The 20,709-nt window shown below is 33.1% G+C and overlaps 1 protein-coding gene across 2 annotated transcripts; it reads right to left on the minus strand.

Moving 5' to 3' along the window:
* Positions 1-349: 349 nt before the first annotated feature.
* LOC128166228 (NACHT domain- and WD repeat-containing protein 1-like) lies at positions 350-18,878 on the minus strand. Of its 2 annotated transcripts, XM_052831249.1 has the most exons (13): positions 18,767-18,831; positions 17,119-17,157; positions 11,503-11,546; positions 10,928-10,989; positions 10,649-10,689; positions 9,988-10,131; positions 8,265-8,467; positions 7,667-7,843; positions 6,997-7,183; positions 6,705-6,853; positions 2,798-6,545; positions 2,427-2,653; positions 350-2,154 (listed from the first exon to the last, which is right to left on the minus strand). In XM_052831249.1, exons 2-13 carry the CDS (start codon positions 17,129-17,131, stop codon positions 1,927-1,929), a joined length of 5,223 nt encoding a protein of 1,740 aa, XP_052687209.1. In that variant the 5' UTR covers positions 17,132-17,157; positions 18,767-18,831; the 3' UTR covers positions 350-1,926. The 2 variants fall into 2 exon arrangements, with proteins under 2 accessions (XP_052687209.1, XP_052687210.1); XM_052831250.1 differs by lacking the exon at positions 17,119-17,157 and having other exon boundaries at positions 18,767-18,878.
* Between the last annotated feature and the right edge of the window lie 1,831 nt (positions 18,879-20,709).

The raw sequence follows: 20,709 nt of genomic DNA on the forward strand, positions 1-20,709 counted from the left end.
TCATGAACTCTGCCAAATGATAATTTTAAAGTATATCTTTTAAATTAACTTTTCATTGTTTAAAATTATATTCTTTATAATAAATATATTGAAATGATAATGTTTAATACTTTTAAATATATTTAAAACATTTTTTGGTTTAAAAATAAATGCTTTATAATAAATATATTAAATTTAAATAAAATGGCTCGTAAAAACTATTCAATCTTTTACAGTTCTTCTCTTAATGTATGCATATATATGATCACTAAATAAACTGTTCTTTAAATTAAAAAGTAAATCAAAGATCTTCAAAACCTGTACAAATGCATTGTCATTTTATAATTATTTAAAAAAAAATAAAACGAAATAATATGAAAACAAATATATTTAATAAGAAAAAACCCCCAAAAAATCTCCTGACTTAATCAAGACATAACAAACTGTTAAAACAGAGGAAGAAAATAACAGATCAATCCACAATGTGCAAATGTACCTGAAGTTGAAAACGCAAGTAATTAATTTAAATTAATTATGTGTGAATAAATTCATGTCAAGAGGTGTGTTGGTAAGATAGATTCAATCCTGCAAACAATACATCATTATACAAAAGATCTAGTAAAAGACCAACCATTAGTTTAGGATTATACAAATAAACAATTTTACAGAAGATAATTCTTATTTTTAAGTTTTTTGTCGTCGTTAGCTGTTTTCACAAGCTATTTCCTCATAATAAAAGTATACCCCCCTATCTAATAAAACACTTTTATAATACGTAGGGAGCATAGTCGTTTATTATGAGAAAAATCTATAACGTCAGGTGGTTTTGTTACTTATATAGATCACCAATCACATATCCTTGATGGTTACACCTATTGTTCAAAACACTAAACTTTTTTATCTTTCTTTGGCGTCTTTTCATCCAATGCTCCGTAAAATGAGCATGGACACAAACACCTTGCCATAAATTGTCTCGGGCAATCGATGATAGGAAAATATTTTGTACTATAATACAATGCATGTAACATTTGTTGGTTAATCACATATGGTCGCAATAGGATAACTGAATAACCAAACGGGTAAATGAGTAGTTCTATTCAAAGGAACCTTGGTATTTTATAATTTGTTCAATAGTGTAAATCTCGAACTTTGAGTTATTAATATAATAATAACACTAACAATATTAGTATTGCAATGAATAAATAAATAAATAAATAAAATTACAGAAAATATTGACAGTATACAACAAATAGAAATATGTCCATTAAAAATGAAAGCCCCGTCTAATTGTACCACATGTAAACAACATGTATCTTTGCATATGTTTCTGTTAACAATAAAAAATAACGACTTAAGAAATTATTTCTACATAATTTGTATCATAGCAAACGTTTTATTTAATGTTAACTTGAAAACGGGGAATAAAAAAATTGGCCCATACAGTTAGTCTAGGTCAAAGTTGTTTAGTTTACAGAAAATGGCCAATATCAGAAAATAATGACACAGTCGAATCCTTCACTCATTTGTAACTTTGTTTCAATTGTTAAAATGAATAGAAATAAAGACAGAAGGACAGGAGTGATAAACAGGAGGAAAACATACTCCTTCAATACAAAGCATAAAAACATCCCAGAAAGCTTGTACAGGAATATAAAAATACGCTCAGCATGAGGCAAAAGACATTACTTCTGTCGAAAATTGTATTCCTGTAATTTGCCCTGAGTGCAAATACTGCTTGGTGGTCAATATATAATGAACTTGCAAAATTATTATTTATGACTAATCATACATCTTCAAGATATTAATATATGCAATTACTTATCTAAATACTGAAGCAAAGATACAAAGTATGGTAGACAGATACAGTTTGAATTTTTTTTTAAACTTAAAATACGTGCACTGCAAAGGAAAAACTATAGGACTTTTCCAAAGCAAGCATGGTAATATTTAACTGCTTCCTGTATGGATTCTGTATATCAGTACCCGTGTGTGGTTTGTCCCTGTGAGGATGACCACATATTTGGAGTTAGGGGTGAATTTCATGTGCTGGACCTCTGCATCTACCCGCATAGTGAAGACTTCCTTCCCTGACGATGTGTCCCACAGCTTGATCGTATTGTTCTGGCAAGCAGATACCACCCACTTACTGTTCCCAGATATGGCAACTTTGATCACCTTAAAAAAAGGAACATAGTATACATCTAATTGTCATAAGAGAAGACAAAATAAACAATTTAGATAATAAATACATATTCCGAATTCATTTCATGCCCCTTTAATGTCAGTTGTCAAATAAAAAATGGGCTGATCCAAGGGCAAACTTGAAACAAAGTGCAAGTCTTCGTAAATGAGATTTACCGGTAAACATTTATACTTGTATAATATAAATACTTCTTGATTGTTTTGTCTATCTAATGCACAATACAAAATTCTTAATTAAAACTAACTGAGGCAGAGTGTTTGGTTGCAGGAGCTTTCTGTCCAGCCGGGTAGCCCGAATCTGTGTGATATATGAACAAGTAGCCATCCTCTGATCCTACAGCCAGCAAGCTGCCATTTTTACTAATTTCCATAGCTTTACTTGTTCCCTTCACAGCATCGGGTTCATCAAACCAGCATGGTCTGTACATCATGCTATAATTCTTGTTCTTGCAAACTTTTTGATCACATTTGCCTATCATATAATGCAAAAAAAGGTAATAAATGGAAAATATTTCTTACAAAAATACATGTACAATAATGATTAATAAGTATAAATTTTTAAAAATAAAGTCTATATTTATACATGTATTAAGAATTCAGCATTTCTACTCCTTACCTGTGGGTATATCCCAGAATACAACCCATCTTCTTGTGGTTGCCAACATAATGTTTCCCTTGTATGCACGGATTTCTTCACCAAGGTGTGGGATAGTACTCAGCTCTCTCATACATGGCATTAACCCTCCAGTAGCCTGCTGCAAGTCCACAGCTACAAACTTATATGGATGAACTTGGGCAAGGAAGGAACCTTTCTTCTTCCATGAAGCCTCAATTTCTTTGTATTCTGCTGGAAGAATTTTGCATCTGATACATAGATACCTTTCACTAGCACTCAAACACAAATCCAGAGTTTCGAATTTTAAGGATCCCTTCAAGGGAAAAGTTTTTTTTGTTTTCCCCTGTTTTATATCCAATACACTGACCATCAACATTTTTTGTTTCAATCCAATGGTGTAAAGAGTAACACCATCTTTTCCAATTACAAAGTCTAGTACATGGCTTGGTAAATCCATTTCTACATCTATGCCAGAGAGCAAATACATCACTTTCAACTCTCCCTTAGTGTCCACAAGACAACACTTATCATCTGGACAGACAACCATCTTTTTTGCTTCCATTCCAATATCAAACTCTCTCAAAAACTTTGCTCCATTCACCAACCAAACTTTTAACATTTGATCTTTAGATGCTGTAACCAATTCTAAGCTATTTGGATGTAGATCAAAACAGGTGGCTGTTTTTAATGCTAAAAGACCTTGGAAAGCTGTCCCCAAATTTTTCTTTTGTGCATCTCTAAAATCTGCAAGGATTTCTGTAAGAGACCAAACCTTCATTTCATTCTGTCCATGAGAAACCAAATAATCATCCAATACTTGCATTTTCTCCACTGGTCCTGAATGAGCAGGAAAGCCCCCGGAGAAGAGTCCTGTCTTTGCATTGTAAAGATGGATACTTCCTACCTCATCCCCAACCAATAAACAGTTGTATGTTCCGCTGATTCCAAAGTAAGAAACTGGTTTGTCTGGTGACACATCAAACAAAACCTCACTTTCCTGTAAATTCAAAACAACAACTTTTTCAGAACTGGTCAATGCACATGCAATTGGCTTAGATTTTGAGAAGACTATATGCTTTATTGAATCTTCTAGTGTGATTGGGGCCATTTCCTCTGCTTGATTGATGTCAACAGTCAACATTTTGGTTGAACCTCCATCCACTGCCACAGCAGTAAAGAACGATTCCTTGAATGATAGTCCCTGTAGACCTTTGCTCAATGGGTAATTGAACAGAAATCGTTTTGGTTCCAAATCCCCAGGTTTATACAGTTGGAGTTCACTTCTTGGAGCTCCACCAGTCTCAGTATTGACTGACACAAGAACCTGAAGATTGTCACTCTTTGTGCAAAGAACTCCCATTACATCTTCCACCTCGTCTTTTAAACTCCATCTGTCTACCTGCATTAAACTGTCCGTATTCAGTAAAACTATATCTCCATCATCCATTAAAACTGCTAAATGACTAGTGTCAGTGCTTAATTCCTTGCACACCATCTGGTTTTTAGATGGATCATCAGTAATGTCTTTGAACATTTTGGTGACTCTATTCCCAGTTACTAGATGAAGAAGTGTAATGGAATCAACTGAAGTGTAGATGACATTTTTACCAGCTTTATCCATGAGTGGATAATGCTCTCTCTCTTTGATATCTGGAATGCTTACTTGCTGGAGGTCTTGGGTGCCAGTAAGGAAGAGTTCATATGGAAACTCATTTTCCTCATTTCCTTTTTGATAAGTTTTGACCAAAACAGAGTCTGCACAGTTACATACTATTTCAGCTATTCCATTGTAGGAATGAATGAGGGATGAAGTGAGATCTTTCCTGGGAGCCAAGCCAGGGTATTGTGGAATCAATCCAGGGGTGTCAAGATTTTCTAAACAATTGATAGCTTGCTCTTTAAGCATTTTCAAAAAGGGTTCATCAGCATCAACATTAATAAATGCTAGAATGTTAGCAGCTAGTCTACTAGGTCTGGACAAGTCTCCTTTTGTTAAGGACACAAAATTTCTAAGCTTCTTGATTTCTTCATCCTCTTGGTTCTCGAGATACTCATACAATTCATCTACCATGGTTTCAACACCAAAGGCTGACAATTTACTGCATAAGCACTTGAAGTTACAAAAGTAATTTTCTTTTGCAACTTCCTCAGACAGTGCTTTTCCAGCATGAATGATGTGGTATGGGAGACAACTTAACATTCTCTTGTTCTTACATGTGACAGGCTGAGGGGTAATTTGCCTGTCTGCATTACTGACAGTCAGCTTTCTTCTGGAGAGAGTGATGTCCCTTTTCACTCCATTCTCTGACATGAAAATCTCCACAAGATTACGGTGAAGCTTTTCTCCGAGGGATCCAGTAGCATATCTATTTCTAGCTGTTTCAATGAATTGTCTGTGGTACCAATTCATGGTATACTTATCATGAGATATCCTTTCCACAATGTAGTCTTTGATGTCAAACCTAATCCTTGCTGCCAGGACAGGGGGTATTCGAACAATGCCATCAACTGGTGGATTGTGGTAACGATATACATCATCTAGTGCTTCATCATCACAGGACAAAACATCCTCCAACTCATTCTCAGATATACCATCTCTTGCTATGGTGATATAACCCAAAGCATGACTAGTTATGGTCTTTCCAAATTTTATTTCCAAATTATCGAAGAGTTTATTAATGGCTCCTTGTACATTTCGCTGCAAATCTAACTCATGACGTAATGTGTAAGATCTCCATTTCAATGCTTCATCTAATATGATTTTCAAAAACAATGGACCAGGACATCTGCTAAAGGCACTCATCAAGAGCTTCTCTTGGTATTCTGTGACTTTTCTTTTATGTTTCAGCAAATATTTGTTAATGATTGCAACACCAGTTTCTCGTGGAAGGCTTGGGATCTCTACATAACAGTTCTCATCAGGTAGCATCGCTTTCAGGTTGTCCAAAATTCCATGCTCTCTTGGAAGAGTGGACACAACAAGTTTGAAATTTTGAGGCAGTGTGGTTGGTAACCACTGCAGATCATAGGCATTGTGTGTAGATGACAACTGGTCTAGTGAATCTAGAAGAATAACAACAGGCTTCTTCAGGGAAGTTGATACCCTCCTAAAAAACCTGGGTATATATTCTTGAATATTTTTCATATTTCTGTACCCAACTGGTTCCATGATCAGATCTGCAACATCAGCAACTTGTCCACACACACTGCGCAACACATCATAAATGTTTAAGGTAAGAGCGGAAGTTCCTAAGAATCGGATAATTCTGACATGTGGCTTCTGCTTGAACCAGTCAGGCAGACTCTGCATGATCATAGCCATAACTGAAGTCTTTCCATGACCTGATGGAGCATAAATGACAAATGGCTTTCTGGCTGAAGTGTCCAAAATATAGGCTTTAACACTGTCTAAAATGTTTTCCTGTCCGCAAAATGTTCTGCATTTTAAGTCACAGAAATGCAAATGATGCAGAATTTCTGAATAATCACTATAAAACCCTGTCTTTGTAAAAACTTTGCGCCTCAGATCCCTATCATCATCTGCATCCTCTATCATGTTTTTTAGATCTGTGTAAAAGTCCTCACAAAATTTATCCAGATAGGATTGATGGTCTTCAGAAGCTGCTGGGTCTATGCCATTTGGCAGCCAATTAATACTGTATTCATGAATGTACTTTTGGTCAACCTTTTGCTTCAACTTTTCTTCCAGTTTTCCTTGTAAGTATTTCACTTCTTTATCAGGAACTGCCTAAAATTATATAAATATGTTCAAGCAATATGTATTGGTCCTTGCATAATTCTTCATCCATCCCTATATATTTATGGTTAATTTTTAAGTTGGTTTCAATATCTAGCACTCTTCATGATTATATTTTTTCATTAGCATAGATGAATTATCAAAGATTACCATTCCATTTTCTACAGAGGTATCAATATGTCGTTTTGTCATTCTATCATCATAGTTTGTGAACCCCTGAATTTCCCTATGAAACACTGCAACAGACTTGTCTGGACATTTTACTTCCAAAATTCCTTTCTTTATCTCCATCTCTGTAACTATATAATCAAAATCATCATTTTGAAGTTTATTTCTATGTTACATACGAAAGATCCTAATTGGTTCAAAAACCATATGAAGTCTTTTTCTTTATCATATACTCATAATCATGAGTTGTTAAAAAAAAGAAACAGGTTGGTACCTGATATATTGAATTCAGTAAGTTGTTCATCTGTAAACTTTTTTGCACCATGAGCAAACAATGCTGCCATTTTGAGAATGTCTCGTAAATCTGCAAATGTGTTCTCCCACTCCTGGGTATGCTTTGCTCTTGGTTCATCACATCCAGGAGAGTAGTCTCCAAAGAATGAGAACTGGGATCTGATTGGCTGAAAAACAGCACTGGCATAAGTAAACAACAGCTTAAATCAATAACCCGTAAACATTATATTAAATAATATACAGTTGAACTTAGATATCTCGAACACTGATATCTCGAATACAATGGATATTTCGAAGTGATTTGTAAGTCCCAACCACTTATTTTTTAAGTATTACTCTCGATATCTCCAATACTCGGATATCTCGAAGTTTTTAAACAGTCCCATCTAGTTCGAGATAACGAAGTTTGACTGTAATTTAAAAGATGATAAAAATTAAAAGGCATGTATCAAAAATTCTCAGGCAACTTAAAGTTAAATGATGAAAACATTAGGATTGTCCAAGGCAGTGATAATTGATGATAATTAAGAACATGCATAGAGTAAATACCGGTAAACCATTTCTGTCAAAATGAATTGGTACAGACAAACTTAATTTAATTGTTTATGGTATGGTAAAAAGATTTTGTTGTTATGAAATGTTTGTTTTACCTGAAGAATATACTTTGAAGGAAGACAATTCTCATCCAACTTGTACCAAGTTTCCATAAGTTTGATTGCATGTGGTTTCGTGGTGATTCGCTGCGCAAATTCTTTCAGGGTCTCAAACACCTTCTCACTGATTTCTATTGGTACAGGGCGAAAACCATATCTATCACCAATAATAGCCTGGTAAATATAAAACGTTTTCAAAGAATTAACAAATGTATTTATCAAATAAAATCACAACCTGGAACCACCTACCAAATGCTTTCACAAAACAAGAGGCACGTAGACCACATGGCTTACCTGAACAAAAATGATATAGGTAGCTTACTTGCTTTAGTTTTAAACTAAAATTCAACCCCACTCCAGAGAAAGTGGCCTTTTTCTAAGCCAAGGGATTACATTGTTATTTAAACTTGAAAGTTCAAATTGTTAAAAATTTTAGTTAATAGTTAAACAATATAAAACATTTAATTTGTAGCATTGTTATCTTTAAAACACTTTTACAGAGTTATATGACAATGAGATACTGAAATAGTTTATCTTTAAAACACTTTTACAGAGTTATATGACAATGAGATACTGAAATAGTTAAGCTTCGTACCACAAAGTTTGGTCCAAGTGACATCTGTTGGCAGTTCTCCACTTCCTGTAGACATATCCTTTCCACACTATGGTCATTCTGGGAGTCCTCTGTTACACCCCACCTCATATCCACCACCTGAAAATCTAGATCCTTTGACAAACAAAGCTCCTTCAGCTTGGGGAAAACTTCACGTGACAGGATATTTCTTTCCGCTCTCATATCTGAAAATTACAGTGCAATGTCTTTGCTATCTTGGAACAGTCAAATTTAAGAGTTAAACATAGTTTCACTGTCAATAAACTAGGTTTATAAGTTGTAAACTGTAGTTTAACAAAACTGAAATTAACAATGTTAATCAATATTTCACATCTGTAAACCATTCAGAAGTGTAAACTATAATTAACACTGAACATTTGAAATTGAAAAACAGTTTATCTAATAAATATGGTTTCATGATTTATGAAAATATGGTGAACAACTCATAACTATCGATATAGTTAACGAATGTAAATTATAATTTCAGATGTGAATCGATAATTCTATATTTATCTGCAAAATCTATAGTTATTCCATGGTTATACAAATAGTTAACAAATCATTAACTTCAGATTATGGTTTGTAAACTATAGATTTACAGTTAAAAAACCTTAATGTTTGTGAGAAACACAAGGTCACATAAACCTTGTATATCAAATGTGAAACTTCCTTATACAAACATAAGTAAGATTTGTGGCTTACAATAATTTTTTTTCTTTTTGAAATTGCAATAAAGTTACATATTATTTTTTTAATATGCAAAAGTCTTTCTAATCATAAATTGATTTTGCTTGCATAACCAATTTTTCAACTATTTAAAGTCAAAGTGCCATTTTGATGAAGATGTAATTATTAACAATTTCATCACATTTTAAATATGAACATTATATGTGGCAAATTTTCAGAGTTATTTATATTTAAAAAATGTTAAAGTTTCCATTAATCTCAAAAGAATTATTTTGAAATAGGATAAAAAGAAGCACATTTCAATTAAATGGGAGTTATCTCCCTGTAGTCGCATTTTAAACCTTGCATTAAAATCTTTAAAGATCTGTCCAGAGTGCAATATTTAGAATTTCAAAATAAGTTTTTAAGCAAAATATTAAGATAATACATCTCTATTCTAAAGACAGATGATTATTCAAAGAATTAGGCAGTACAATTTTTAAAGTACCACGCAATCAAAACATTTTGAACTTTATACAATCTAAAATACACCTGCAGACACTTTTTTTTTAATTACAAAGATTTCAATTATCTCTAATGATTCTTCATATTATCTTTTTTTTAAAAATGGACTGACATGTATTTGTTCCATCCTGGAGAAAAAATGGAGAGATTCGAAATATTGGCATTTAAAAAGACATTAAGCTTAAAAGGAAATTTAGTGAGATGTTAAAAGATGTGGTGTGCATTGCAAAAACTTCTTACTTTGAACCAGTCAGTTAATGTCTCTTATGGATTGTTTAAGATTACACATATTAACATAGGTTTAGTTGTAAAAATTTACCGGTAATTGTTTTGTCAAGGTTTGATCACAAAATAGATGTAAATTTGTCACCAGTAAAAATTGGTTTGTGGTATAATTCATGTACCCTAAATTTAATTGTCTTTCATAAAATTAAGTGGAACTTTTGATTATTTTAAAAGCAGCTTAACAAAATTCAAGTTGTTAATCTTTAATCCTAATTTCATTAGTTCTTACCGGAGAAAGTGGAGCTGATGAATATCCTAACCACAGACCTGGGCAGATGGGGAAGGTTGTCTGTATTTCCAGCCAGCAGTTTGTCAAATTTGGCCAAAATTTCCTTGCTGTAGTTTTCATCTTGCTTACTTAAACCAGGATCTCCTAAATTAAGAAATGGAAGACCAATTTTACAAATCATCTATCAATATAGACAAAATCAGAGAAGAAGATGGCAAACCATGTTTATAAAAAAATTAATAAAGATTTTGTTAACTACTTACTGTACTGTGTCCTGTATCATTTAGTTTTCAAATTATATAAGTATAAAGTGCATTTTCAATAAAAAAAAAAAAATTAATAATTAATAATTTAGACATTGTCAACATTTCTAAATCTGAAGAAAGTTGGTTCTGGACCTACTTTCTGGGGATTAGCTGATTCCATAAAAGGGCTTTCAGAAAAAAATATTGGATAAACCCAATTTTATATAGAAAAAAGACCCCTACTGGTTTAAGATTTTAGCTTTTGGAAAGGGTAAGGGTAAAAGTGGACTCCCCCAAACTCCTCTGGGAAAATAATTTTGTACCTGCAATTGTGTTTGGTTTTTTAAGCGTGTTACATCAGGAAAGTAATATTTTAAATAAAGTTGACAACATAATTACTAAAACCTATAACTTACTTTTACTGGTTTCATTTTCTCTTGCTGAGATAATGTGGAGTCTTAAAAAAAAATGTTTACAATGCATAAATACAGTAACAATGGACGATGTATAGTTTACTGTTTGTAAACTATAGTTAACAATTGATAAAACTAGTTTATCAATTATGAAACTATGTGCAGCTCGATCACTTTTGTGAATTTGGCATATACCATATTTATGCCCTGCTATGTACATGCATATGATTTAATTCATTTTCAAATTAATTTTCTTGATTATGGTTTTAATATGTAACATACGATTTAGATTTTCCTTTTTGGTTCACACTGGACTTTGATACCAAAGATTTGGAACTGGGAACCTATAAATAAAGGTATTAAGTCTTTTAATTTTACTTAACTAATGAAAATCAAAATCAAAAAATTAACAACAGTGCATGTGCTAGCTATAAAAATACAATAAAGTCATGTCAGACAGGGTGTCAGTTACTCAAGGAAATAAATTTTAAACATCAAGCTTAAGGAAATCAAATATCAGCAGTATATGATATAAAAATCTGTCTCCTTTCCTTAATTACTGTAAATCTTGAAGACGTACATCTCAGCCCGACAGTTTATAATCATATCTTTTTACAATGAAAATATTGGATTAAAAAAATTGGTAGGGATGTTTTAAAAATTAATACAGCTCTTAATTAAGGTTTTTGCTGATAATGTGATTGTGATGTATCGATCATCATTAAAAAAAATTATTCCCAGTATATTTACCTGAGGGCATTGGTAAAGGAGTACATTTCTGTCAAGTTATTTGGAATTTTGTTTTAGCAATATTAATACATGCATATTCAAGTTAAAAGCAAGAGACTTTCCCTTACCACTCCAAAAGAGGACTGCCTCTCCATCATTTTGTTCAGTCTTCCTACAGAAGAAATTAAATACTAATTTTTAAATTAATAATGTGGAGAAAAAATTTAGCACTTAACAGCTAGAGTAAATTCAAAACAGAATTCATCAATGATGAATGCAGAAATCGTTGCACAGTCTTGATCACAGAAACAACCCAATAGTTCAAAACTATTCTTCATTTCCTCTAATGAAATATTCATCATTTCTAGTCATTTATATATCGATGTGAATCAACATCAATGTTGTTAAGTTTTAAAAATGCATAGATATTTGCTAGTCAGTAAAAAGAGAAGTGCAAGGTGTTTCAGTTAATTAATTATTAACAAAGCTAGCCAGCATAGCCAATGTGGAAGGATCAAATGTCTTATTTTGTTTTGATTATAATTTTTTCACCTGAACTTGTATCATAAATAGCAAGAGGCCCATCAGAGCCACATCGCTTGCATAGGCAACAATGCCCATGTCTGACCTAAAATGCTATCTAGCTTGTTTATTTATGATACCATAATTATTTAATATTTATTCGTTTGATGAGATATCGGTGCTTCTGATTGGTCGAAAAATTTCTTTGATACCTGCATCAATAAAATTTTGGCCGGATCTACTTTTCTCATTTGTTTTTATTTAACACTATTTATAGAACGTGAATTTCCAAAATAAACACTAGCTGTCAACAAGTGTAAAGTTGTGTCTGTTAAATTGTCAGCAAACAAAATACAACTTTATATATATAACAAATTAATCTTCAAATATAAACAATACACATTATTTAATTCACTAAATAGAAAATTAAGTGTCTTCTCACGATTTTGTCAGCTTGATCAATCAACATTTACTGCGAGGCTGGCTGTTCCTTTTCCACGAATAATTAAAACGAACATATAAACCTATACACTTTCACGGTAACACCGCTGTTCAAATTTGGTAACGATGAGTTTTAAATTTACACACGTACATGATCAGTCATCAGAATAAGCATCGTAAAGCAAAGCTATGAGTAGATCGAGCATCAACTCCCTCGGCACATTTTAAGCGGTAGATATACCATTTAAGTACATCACTGGCTATCTAGTTACCAAAATGTTTTCAAAAGTTGCTTATACATACTATTCTTTGTCGACCTATCAACTATTTCATTCATGATCGCCTCTCCTTGCATGATAATGCCAAGTTGCTTATTCCAGCGATCTCACATGAAAATCAGTTTTAATGAATCTTTCTGCAAATTGAATAACATCACAAGCTATTGCATGTATTTTCCTTTCGTTTTCAATTCAGCCGGTTCAGATTTTAACTCACTATTTGTGTTTAATCCATTAAATTCAGCTCAATAGCTCTGCATCAGCTGAAGGCGCATCCATTTTGAAGATTGTTGCTTTGTTGTTTTATTTTCACACGCGTCGCTTTATTTACATTAATTACGGTACATTTTTGATCAATTACACTTCACATTTTATGATTTGAAAATATTTTATAAAATGATAAGAAATGAGGACAATAATTTTTCTATTGAACGATGTATCAAAGAAAATGCGCATTAATGAAGTTTTCCGGTCAATTATTTCTTTGATACGTCGATCAATAGAAAAATGATTATCTTCATTTCTTAATTCAATACATTATACATGTGAAAATTGAAGACCCCCAAACTGTACAAACACTGAAATTTGGGTGAAAAACTGTACAGTGTCCATCAAAACACAGTACAAAATATTGCTTTTATTCTTCTGATAAGGTACCTTATTTCTAAAAATCATTTTTTTAAAAGTATATTCATATTATCACAAATGTCTTATTCTAAATGTTGCAATCACATTTTGCATGCTTTAAATTTCTCTAAATGGCAGTTGTTGTCCCCTCTCTGTTGACCCTTAGGATAAATTAGAAATTTGACTTTATAAACTTGCTGCCACAGTACTATCATAAGTTGCAGCCCCAAAAGTTTGAAAACTTTTCCATGAAATCAGGTTTTGGAGAGTCAGAGGATTACAATACACCATTTGACTTGAACAAACCACATTTTTTGAAAAGTATTATTACCCGGTAGATATTTTATTTTGAATAATTTGATAATCTGATTTGAAATTGATTTAAATTAATGCATATTTTATGATTATTTTGATCTACAAACATTAACCCCCCCCCCCCCCCAAAAAAAAACAGGCTGTCTATAACTGGTCTCTTTCCCATAGTTCTTGTTTGACGAACAGCTCATAATCCATCCAAACAGCAAACTAACTAACTTTTAAAACAAATGAGAGCATTACATTCAATTTAAAAATATGTCTAGATGCATATTTTAAAATTGAATGTACATGCAAACATCAACATTATGATCTTAAAAAAAAGGAAAAAGTAATTAATTTTTTCATACTTCTTTCTGTTATTGAAAACCTTTCCCAATGAAATATTGAAGAACACTCATGTTCAATTTTTCTGGCAATAGACATTTAATTAAAGACAGATTACCCATAAGTGGATCAACAAAGAATATTGTTAAAAGCTTTTTGAATTAAGCCCATGAGTCCATGCCCACTTTCACAAGGCGATCTGAGTGCTAACACAGTAAGATGCGAGTAAATTTTAAAAATTTGTGCAAACGAAAAGAAGAGATAATATTTGTGCATGAACCCTTGCTTATAAAAAACAGTATGCACCTTTTTCTCTCACTATTAGGGGCAAGAGTATGATTTACTATGGACAGTGAGTTTAATATGATTTGTGAAATATAACAAACAAAAAGTACAAATACTGAAGGATCTTTAACATCCATGGGAATCAATTTGGGTAAATTGAGTAAAATTCCAGGTTTTAAGAACACATAAATTTCTGGACAATGGTCCTACAAATAGCATATAATATTGTCACATATCTTACTTCGAAAAACATTTCATGTCATGAAATAACTTAACAATCAAATTAATCAATAAATATTAAACAAATATAAGTGATAAACCCACTATAGTATCAGTATATCATCCTAACACTTAAAATAATATATTTTGTGCTCTTGTAATTGGCAACAAAATTACATAAAGTAAATACCGGTACTGTAATACCATAACTTTTAAGTATTGTAATACATGTACTGTATGTACTCTAAACCTGTGACAACTAGACAACATTGAGATGGTGGCCATCTGAAAGGGCCCCACTTACATAGTGGACAATAGGATAAAAAAAAATTCAGGGAATTTTGCTTTGACCTTGACCTGTTGTTGTTTTTTTTAATTTCCAGTTGCATAGAACTTTAAATTCATTCTCATTACCCTTAACATTAAGGCAATTTTGTTCAATCTGAACATATTAACCAAATGGGAAATAACCCATGATCTAAATCTAATTATAAAGAGATCTGCTTTGACCTTCACATTGACTGTACAAGGTCACTGCACGCCATTAACCAAAAAGCTGTGTTTAAGTAAAGTATGAGCCAAAAATGGCTACATGGAGAGTATATATATGCTCTTAAAAAGAGGATTTTTGGTTAATCTGATATGACCTTGACACTTGATCTACAAACATCATTCAAAATCACTGCATACCCTTTGATCAAAAGCATCAGGTGGGTGATGTATGAGCCAGATTGGAGCAAAGGAAGAGAAGATATGCTCTGAACAAGGATTTTTCATATAATTCTGCTATGACCTTCACATCTGACTATTAAAATTGGTTCAAGGTCACTACACACCTGTTATTCATAAGCTCTGTTTATGTGAAATATGATGAACCAAAAAGAGCTAAGTGGAAAGCACATATGCTTTGAAAAAATATTTTTGCATTGTCTGATATGACCTTGACCCTTGACATACAAACTTTATTCAAGGTCACTGCACACTGTTTGACCATAAACACTCTGTGAGTGAAGTATGAGCTAAATTGGACCAAGGGGAGAGCAGTTAAGCTCTGGACAAGGATTTTGTTTATAATTCTGCTGTGACCTTAACCTTGGACCTAAAAACAAAGTTTAAGGCCACTGCACACCCTTTATCCAAAGGCTCTCTGTGGGTGAAGTATGAGCCAGATTGGGCCAAGATGAGAGAAGATATGCTCCGGACAAGCATTCTAGGATGGACAGATGGACAGACAGACTGATCACTATAATGCGCCCGCAGAGCGGGACCCTACTAATGAACAATTTTTTACACTACAAACCAGTTCATTGAGACCAATTTTCACACTCAAGCTTAAGTTTACACAAAAATGGACTGGTTTGATAAAGGAGGATATCCTTTAACAGATGAAAATGGCCCCCTTTTTTATAAAATGATTCATAGAAAATCTACCATGCTTTTGATAGAACAGTATCCATAATATATAATTTTGTCTGAATTGAAAAACACTACCTAGAGAAATGGGGCACCATATATGCAATAATTTGCAAAAAAATGACCAAGTTCAACAGCTGGTTTTTTGGGCTAAAATGATTAAAATCAAAATCCAAGTCATATACACATCTCTGATGTATGTACAATTCATATGCAGAACAAACACTTTCCATCTTTAATCTGAATGAAGAGTTACCCTTACAATAGGGATACCCTATATGCAAAATTGTGCAAAAAAATGACTAAGTTCAACAACTGGTATTTTTCTCAAAAATAATCAAAAATCATAATCCAAGTAAAATGCACAGCTCTAAAATACATTGTATATGCAATTGATCTGCAAAACAAATACTTCCTATTTTGAAAACTGTTGGAGGAGTTTTCGTACAATAGGGGTACCCCTTTGCAGCCCCCACCCCCACCCACCCCCCAACCGCAACCACCCCCCAAATACCAAATACATTGACCAGCTGAAGAAGATAAATGTACCTAAATGGGCTCGTGTATTTTAAATCACAGCTTTCAGATGTGAAGGCGAGCAGAGCTAAAAGTCTACTGAAATTTAACGTAAACAGTGTACCCCTACCACCAATAATGATTTAAATCTCTCAAGTGATTGTTTCCTTCTGATTAAAGAGAGGGATTCTATAAGATTACATATATCAAGATTAAGTACATGCAAAATAAAGAGAAAAATGTCAAAAAACAATTTTTTTGATAATTTACTGGGTGCAGTAGTTCATACCATCCTTTGTGACAACAAGGTTCAGCCTGATCTATTCTCACACGCAAAATGGGATGAGACATCATTCATAATACATGTACCAGTAAATACATGCTTAACTGGTTTGAGCATGGAAGAACAGTACCACCAACCAGAAGGCTGCAGAGACAGAATAAAAATGACATGGAAAAAAATGATCATCATTCTTCGGAATGGCACCTGCGGGATTCTTCTTATTTCTTACTTCTTGGGGAATGGTACAGCTTTCATGTTATAAGAAGGGAAAAAGAATATGGTATATCAAACTAGGGTTTGCTTGGGTAAAATTTTAAGTCTGGTCCCTGGTTTCTATAGATATTAATTGAGCTATCTGACACACAGGCAATCAATTCTGTCCCTCCATCACAGATGCATATTGTTTTATAAAAATTTTGTGTGCACTTGTAAAACAATTGAATTTCATAAAACTTCATAAAAGAGAAAATTCCAAAGGTGAATCACAAAGAGAATCAAGTTTTTCGTGCATCATTTACCTTTCTTAGGCATACTGGTTCATTTTATAATTTAGATTTCTACAAACATAAATACAGCATGAGTCAACTATATTATACTGTCTGTATGTTGCATGCAATTTGCAAAAGAACCCCATTATTTTATTGTTGTCAAATCAAATGATTTTTAGTAAGCGATTTCTTGCTTACTTTTCTGAGCAGATACTATCCAATATTTGCAGCTTTCGGCATTTTACCATTTAATTGAGTAATCCTTAACAATATTACACTTTCTATAAGTTATATAATTAAAGAAGCATTCTTTGAGTATTATGAGGTAATAATTTTGGTCGGGTGTGATCAAAACCAATAAAGCCCGAAGAGCTTTATAATAGATTTGATCAAACCCCGACCGAAATAGTCACCTCATGATATTCATATTGATTCCTCAATATAATTTTCAGCAGTTGTACAATTAAAATGAAAATATTAAGTATGCAAACCCCACTTGCATCCCAACAACAAGTCATTTGAATTTGTTGGACTGTACATTACAAAATTGATTCATAGTGTTATCACAAAGACATTTAAAAATGTAAATATTTAAACAATAAAATGCTTTCTTTGGTGATTCATTCAGGATATGAAGGTAGCGACATTGCAGAAAAAATACATAACCCGCGTTAATAGCGGGCTATGTAAATTTTTTCTGCAATGATCGCTATCTTCATTACCCGCATGAATCTATTAACATCTCTCTAATAAATTGATTATGAAAAGTAAGTAAAATTCACTCAATTACTGTTAAAGAAACATGCAGCCAAATTGTCTCCTGTGAGACTTCGAGGCTGACATCATCATGATTATTTCGTGCCGTCTGTGATTTTTTCTTAGATTGCTGTAGGTTTCGACCAATCCACAAACAGGGTGTGTCAATTTCAGTCCTGTCAGTTTCAGCCGCTGTAGATTTTGACCAATCAGTAAATAGGTGTGTAAATTGCAGTCCGGCTGTTTCTATACTGGCATGCAACCAGTTCTCGCCGAGTACCATTTCTCGCCAGTACAATGTGACGTCATTTTATCAACACATAAAATTATAGACGAAAAATGACGTCACAATGTACTGCCGAGAAATGGTACTCGGCGAGAACTGGTCGCATGCCAGTAGAGCTATGAATTACATGTAACTATAAGTTTCTGTAAGAAATAGAGGGAATAATACTAGATAGATGTAAATATTTGTCTTTAAAGCAATTATGCCACAGACATTGTTATATAGCATGGACTTGTGGGGAAGGTCTTATTTGTTAATAGGCCTTCGCTAATAATACTTATTTGAATTAACATTTATTTTTAATTTAGAACCCAGAACAGACAAGTATGAAATTTGTAAATATTTATACACCCCCACCATCATCCCCAAATATTTGCATCCCCGCCACACCCCAAGAAAACTTTTGCAAATCACAGCAGTAATGTATTAGGCATTGGGAAAACTCAGTACTATGTTCCGAGACTGCACAGTTGATATGCTACTATTTTTATAGGGCTCCTGTCAAAGCGCGCAGGAACTTCAATATCTTTGGTGTGAAGAAATTCGGGCCATGCACAATGTAGGTTTCAATATATTTAAGATTTAATTGATTTGATTAATTACTTTATCCGTTCTTCAGTAAAACAATAACATTACCTGACATTTTCGTCTAAGAAGGTTGACAATGCATTGTAAAATAAGAGTATGTCTCCCAGTTTGTTTACCCAAGAGACGAACTTCAGGAACGACAACTCAGAATTTTAGCGAGTCTGCGCATGAATGTCATGAAACAAACCCATTTTTTTTACTTCAAGCACTTGCCATGCTTGCAGTGGCGTCGGAAGGAATTGAAAGTGTGTTAGGGGGTGGGTGGGCTAGACTTATCAGAAATCTTTGAAAAGCAAAAAGAAAGAAAAGAATGGATTTGGGTTATGGCGATGTATATTTTTGCAAAAAAAAAAGGGGGAGGATTGGCTTTACCCCCCCCCCCCCCCCACACACACACACACGGTTTCGACGCCTATCCCATGGCTTGTTTTTACTGTGATAATGTTTACCCATAGTGTAGCTATAATAATGATACTTAATATACTAATAATTATTCTACAGGGTTAATTTTTATTACAGAAACATTACTGAGCACATGTACATATCATATATATTTATAAAAGCATCAAATTTAGCAGTCGATGCTGAACTAGGCTCTTATCGACTTTACTATTTTTGTTATGAAAACATGTTTAAATACTCTATCAGACTAAGAAATATGGAATCAAATAACACATATAATAATGCACTTTAGCACCAGCTTTTAAAGAAGACAAGGAGTTAGCTTCGAAAAAGAGTTATACTTCATCACTGTTCATGGCAAAACAAGATTTTAAATCTCAAACAAAAACTAAATTTAACATCTTTAGATATTTTCCATAAGGATTTGAGGTTAAAGAACTCACCTTCGCTAGCCAAGGGTTTTCGGTCCACTTTGCTCCCAATAAACGAGCAAAGTGGACCGAAAACCCTTGGCTAGCGAAGATGCCTCTAACTCGGGAAAACTTCATTTTTACAGTAAAATATTAAATACTAACGAGTACAAGTTGTAAGATTACTTAAGTTTTCCTTGAAAAAGCATGAAAGATCCCAGCTAACAAGATTAAGAATAAGTGCACATTCACCATTCATTGGAACAGGTAGATATTGTAAACCAATTATCCCAAAGGAAAAACGTTTATGCTGTGCTTGTAAATTATTAGTCGAAAATGAAAAACATTTTGTACTTTACTGTTCTGTATATGACAATCTTCGATTTCATTATTTTGATATTTTCAATGATAAATTGTACTGTGGTATTGATTCCATAAAAATTGTTAATCCATGTGATTATAATACTACAAAACGTATGTATCCACTTGGATAAATGTTTTATGCAGAGAAAACAGTTCCAGGGACTATGAAGTATTGTATAAAACTGTCTTGCATGCTGTAGCCTTTATGTTATTATTTTCTTTTTTCATTTTGACTGTATGCCAACATAGTGATGCCAAAAAACCATTGAATTGAATTGAATTTATATCACAGAAACGTTCGTTTATAAAATTATACCGGTAATAAGAACTACATTTACCATACCATACACTTTTTTTAACTGCAGGTAGGTAGCTCCCGGTCTAAAAAAAATTCGGATGGACCATCCGAGTTTTAATATTAAGTTCACTTTTTATAGATACATGTATTTCCTTTTATCTGAAATATCCATACAAGATCAGGGTTGGAATTAGCTGCAGGTCTGTAGCTCCCGGTCTGAAAAAATTCGGATGGACGACCTGCAGCTTGGTTGGAATGAGCAGTGTCATTTACTTTCCGGCTCAAAATACTAATCATTGCCATATGTTTATAATATCTTTTCCATATTAATTTCTGTTGTTATTGTAACAATTTCATGCTTTTTTTTTCTTTCTAGAATAGATACCCCGCCCCACCCCGGAAATTCAAATCTATTAAATCACTTTGAAAATAACCTCGGAACCTACCCCGGGGAAAAATTCTGGATCTGCGCATGATTATGAAAAAGAAAATAATGCTAAGATCTATACATTTGTTCA

The sequence above is a fragment of the Crassostrea angulata genome, chromosome 10 (assembly GCF_025612915.1).
Source record: "Crassostrea angulata isolate pt1a10 chromosome 10, ASM2561291v2, whole genome shotgun sequence".
In the NCBI taxonomy this organism is placed as follows: domain Eukaryota; kingdom Metazoa; phylum Mollusca; class Bivalvia; order Ostreida; family Ostreidae; genus Magallana; species Magallana angulata.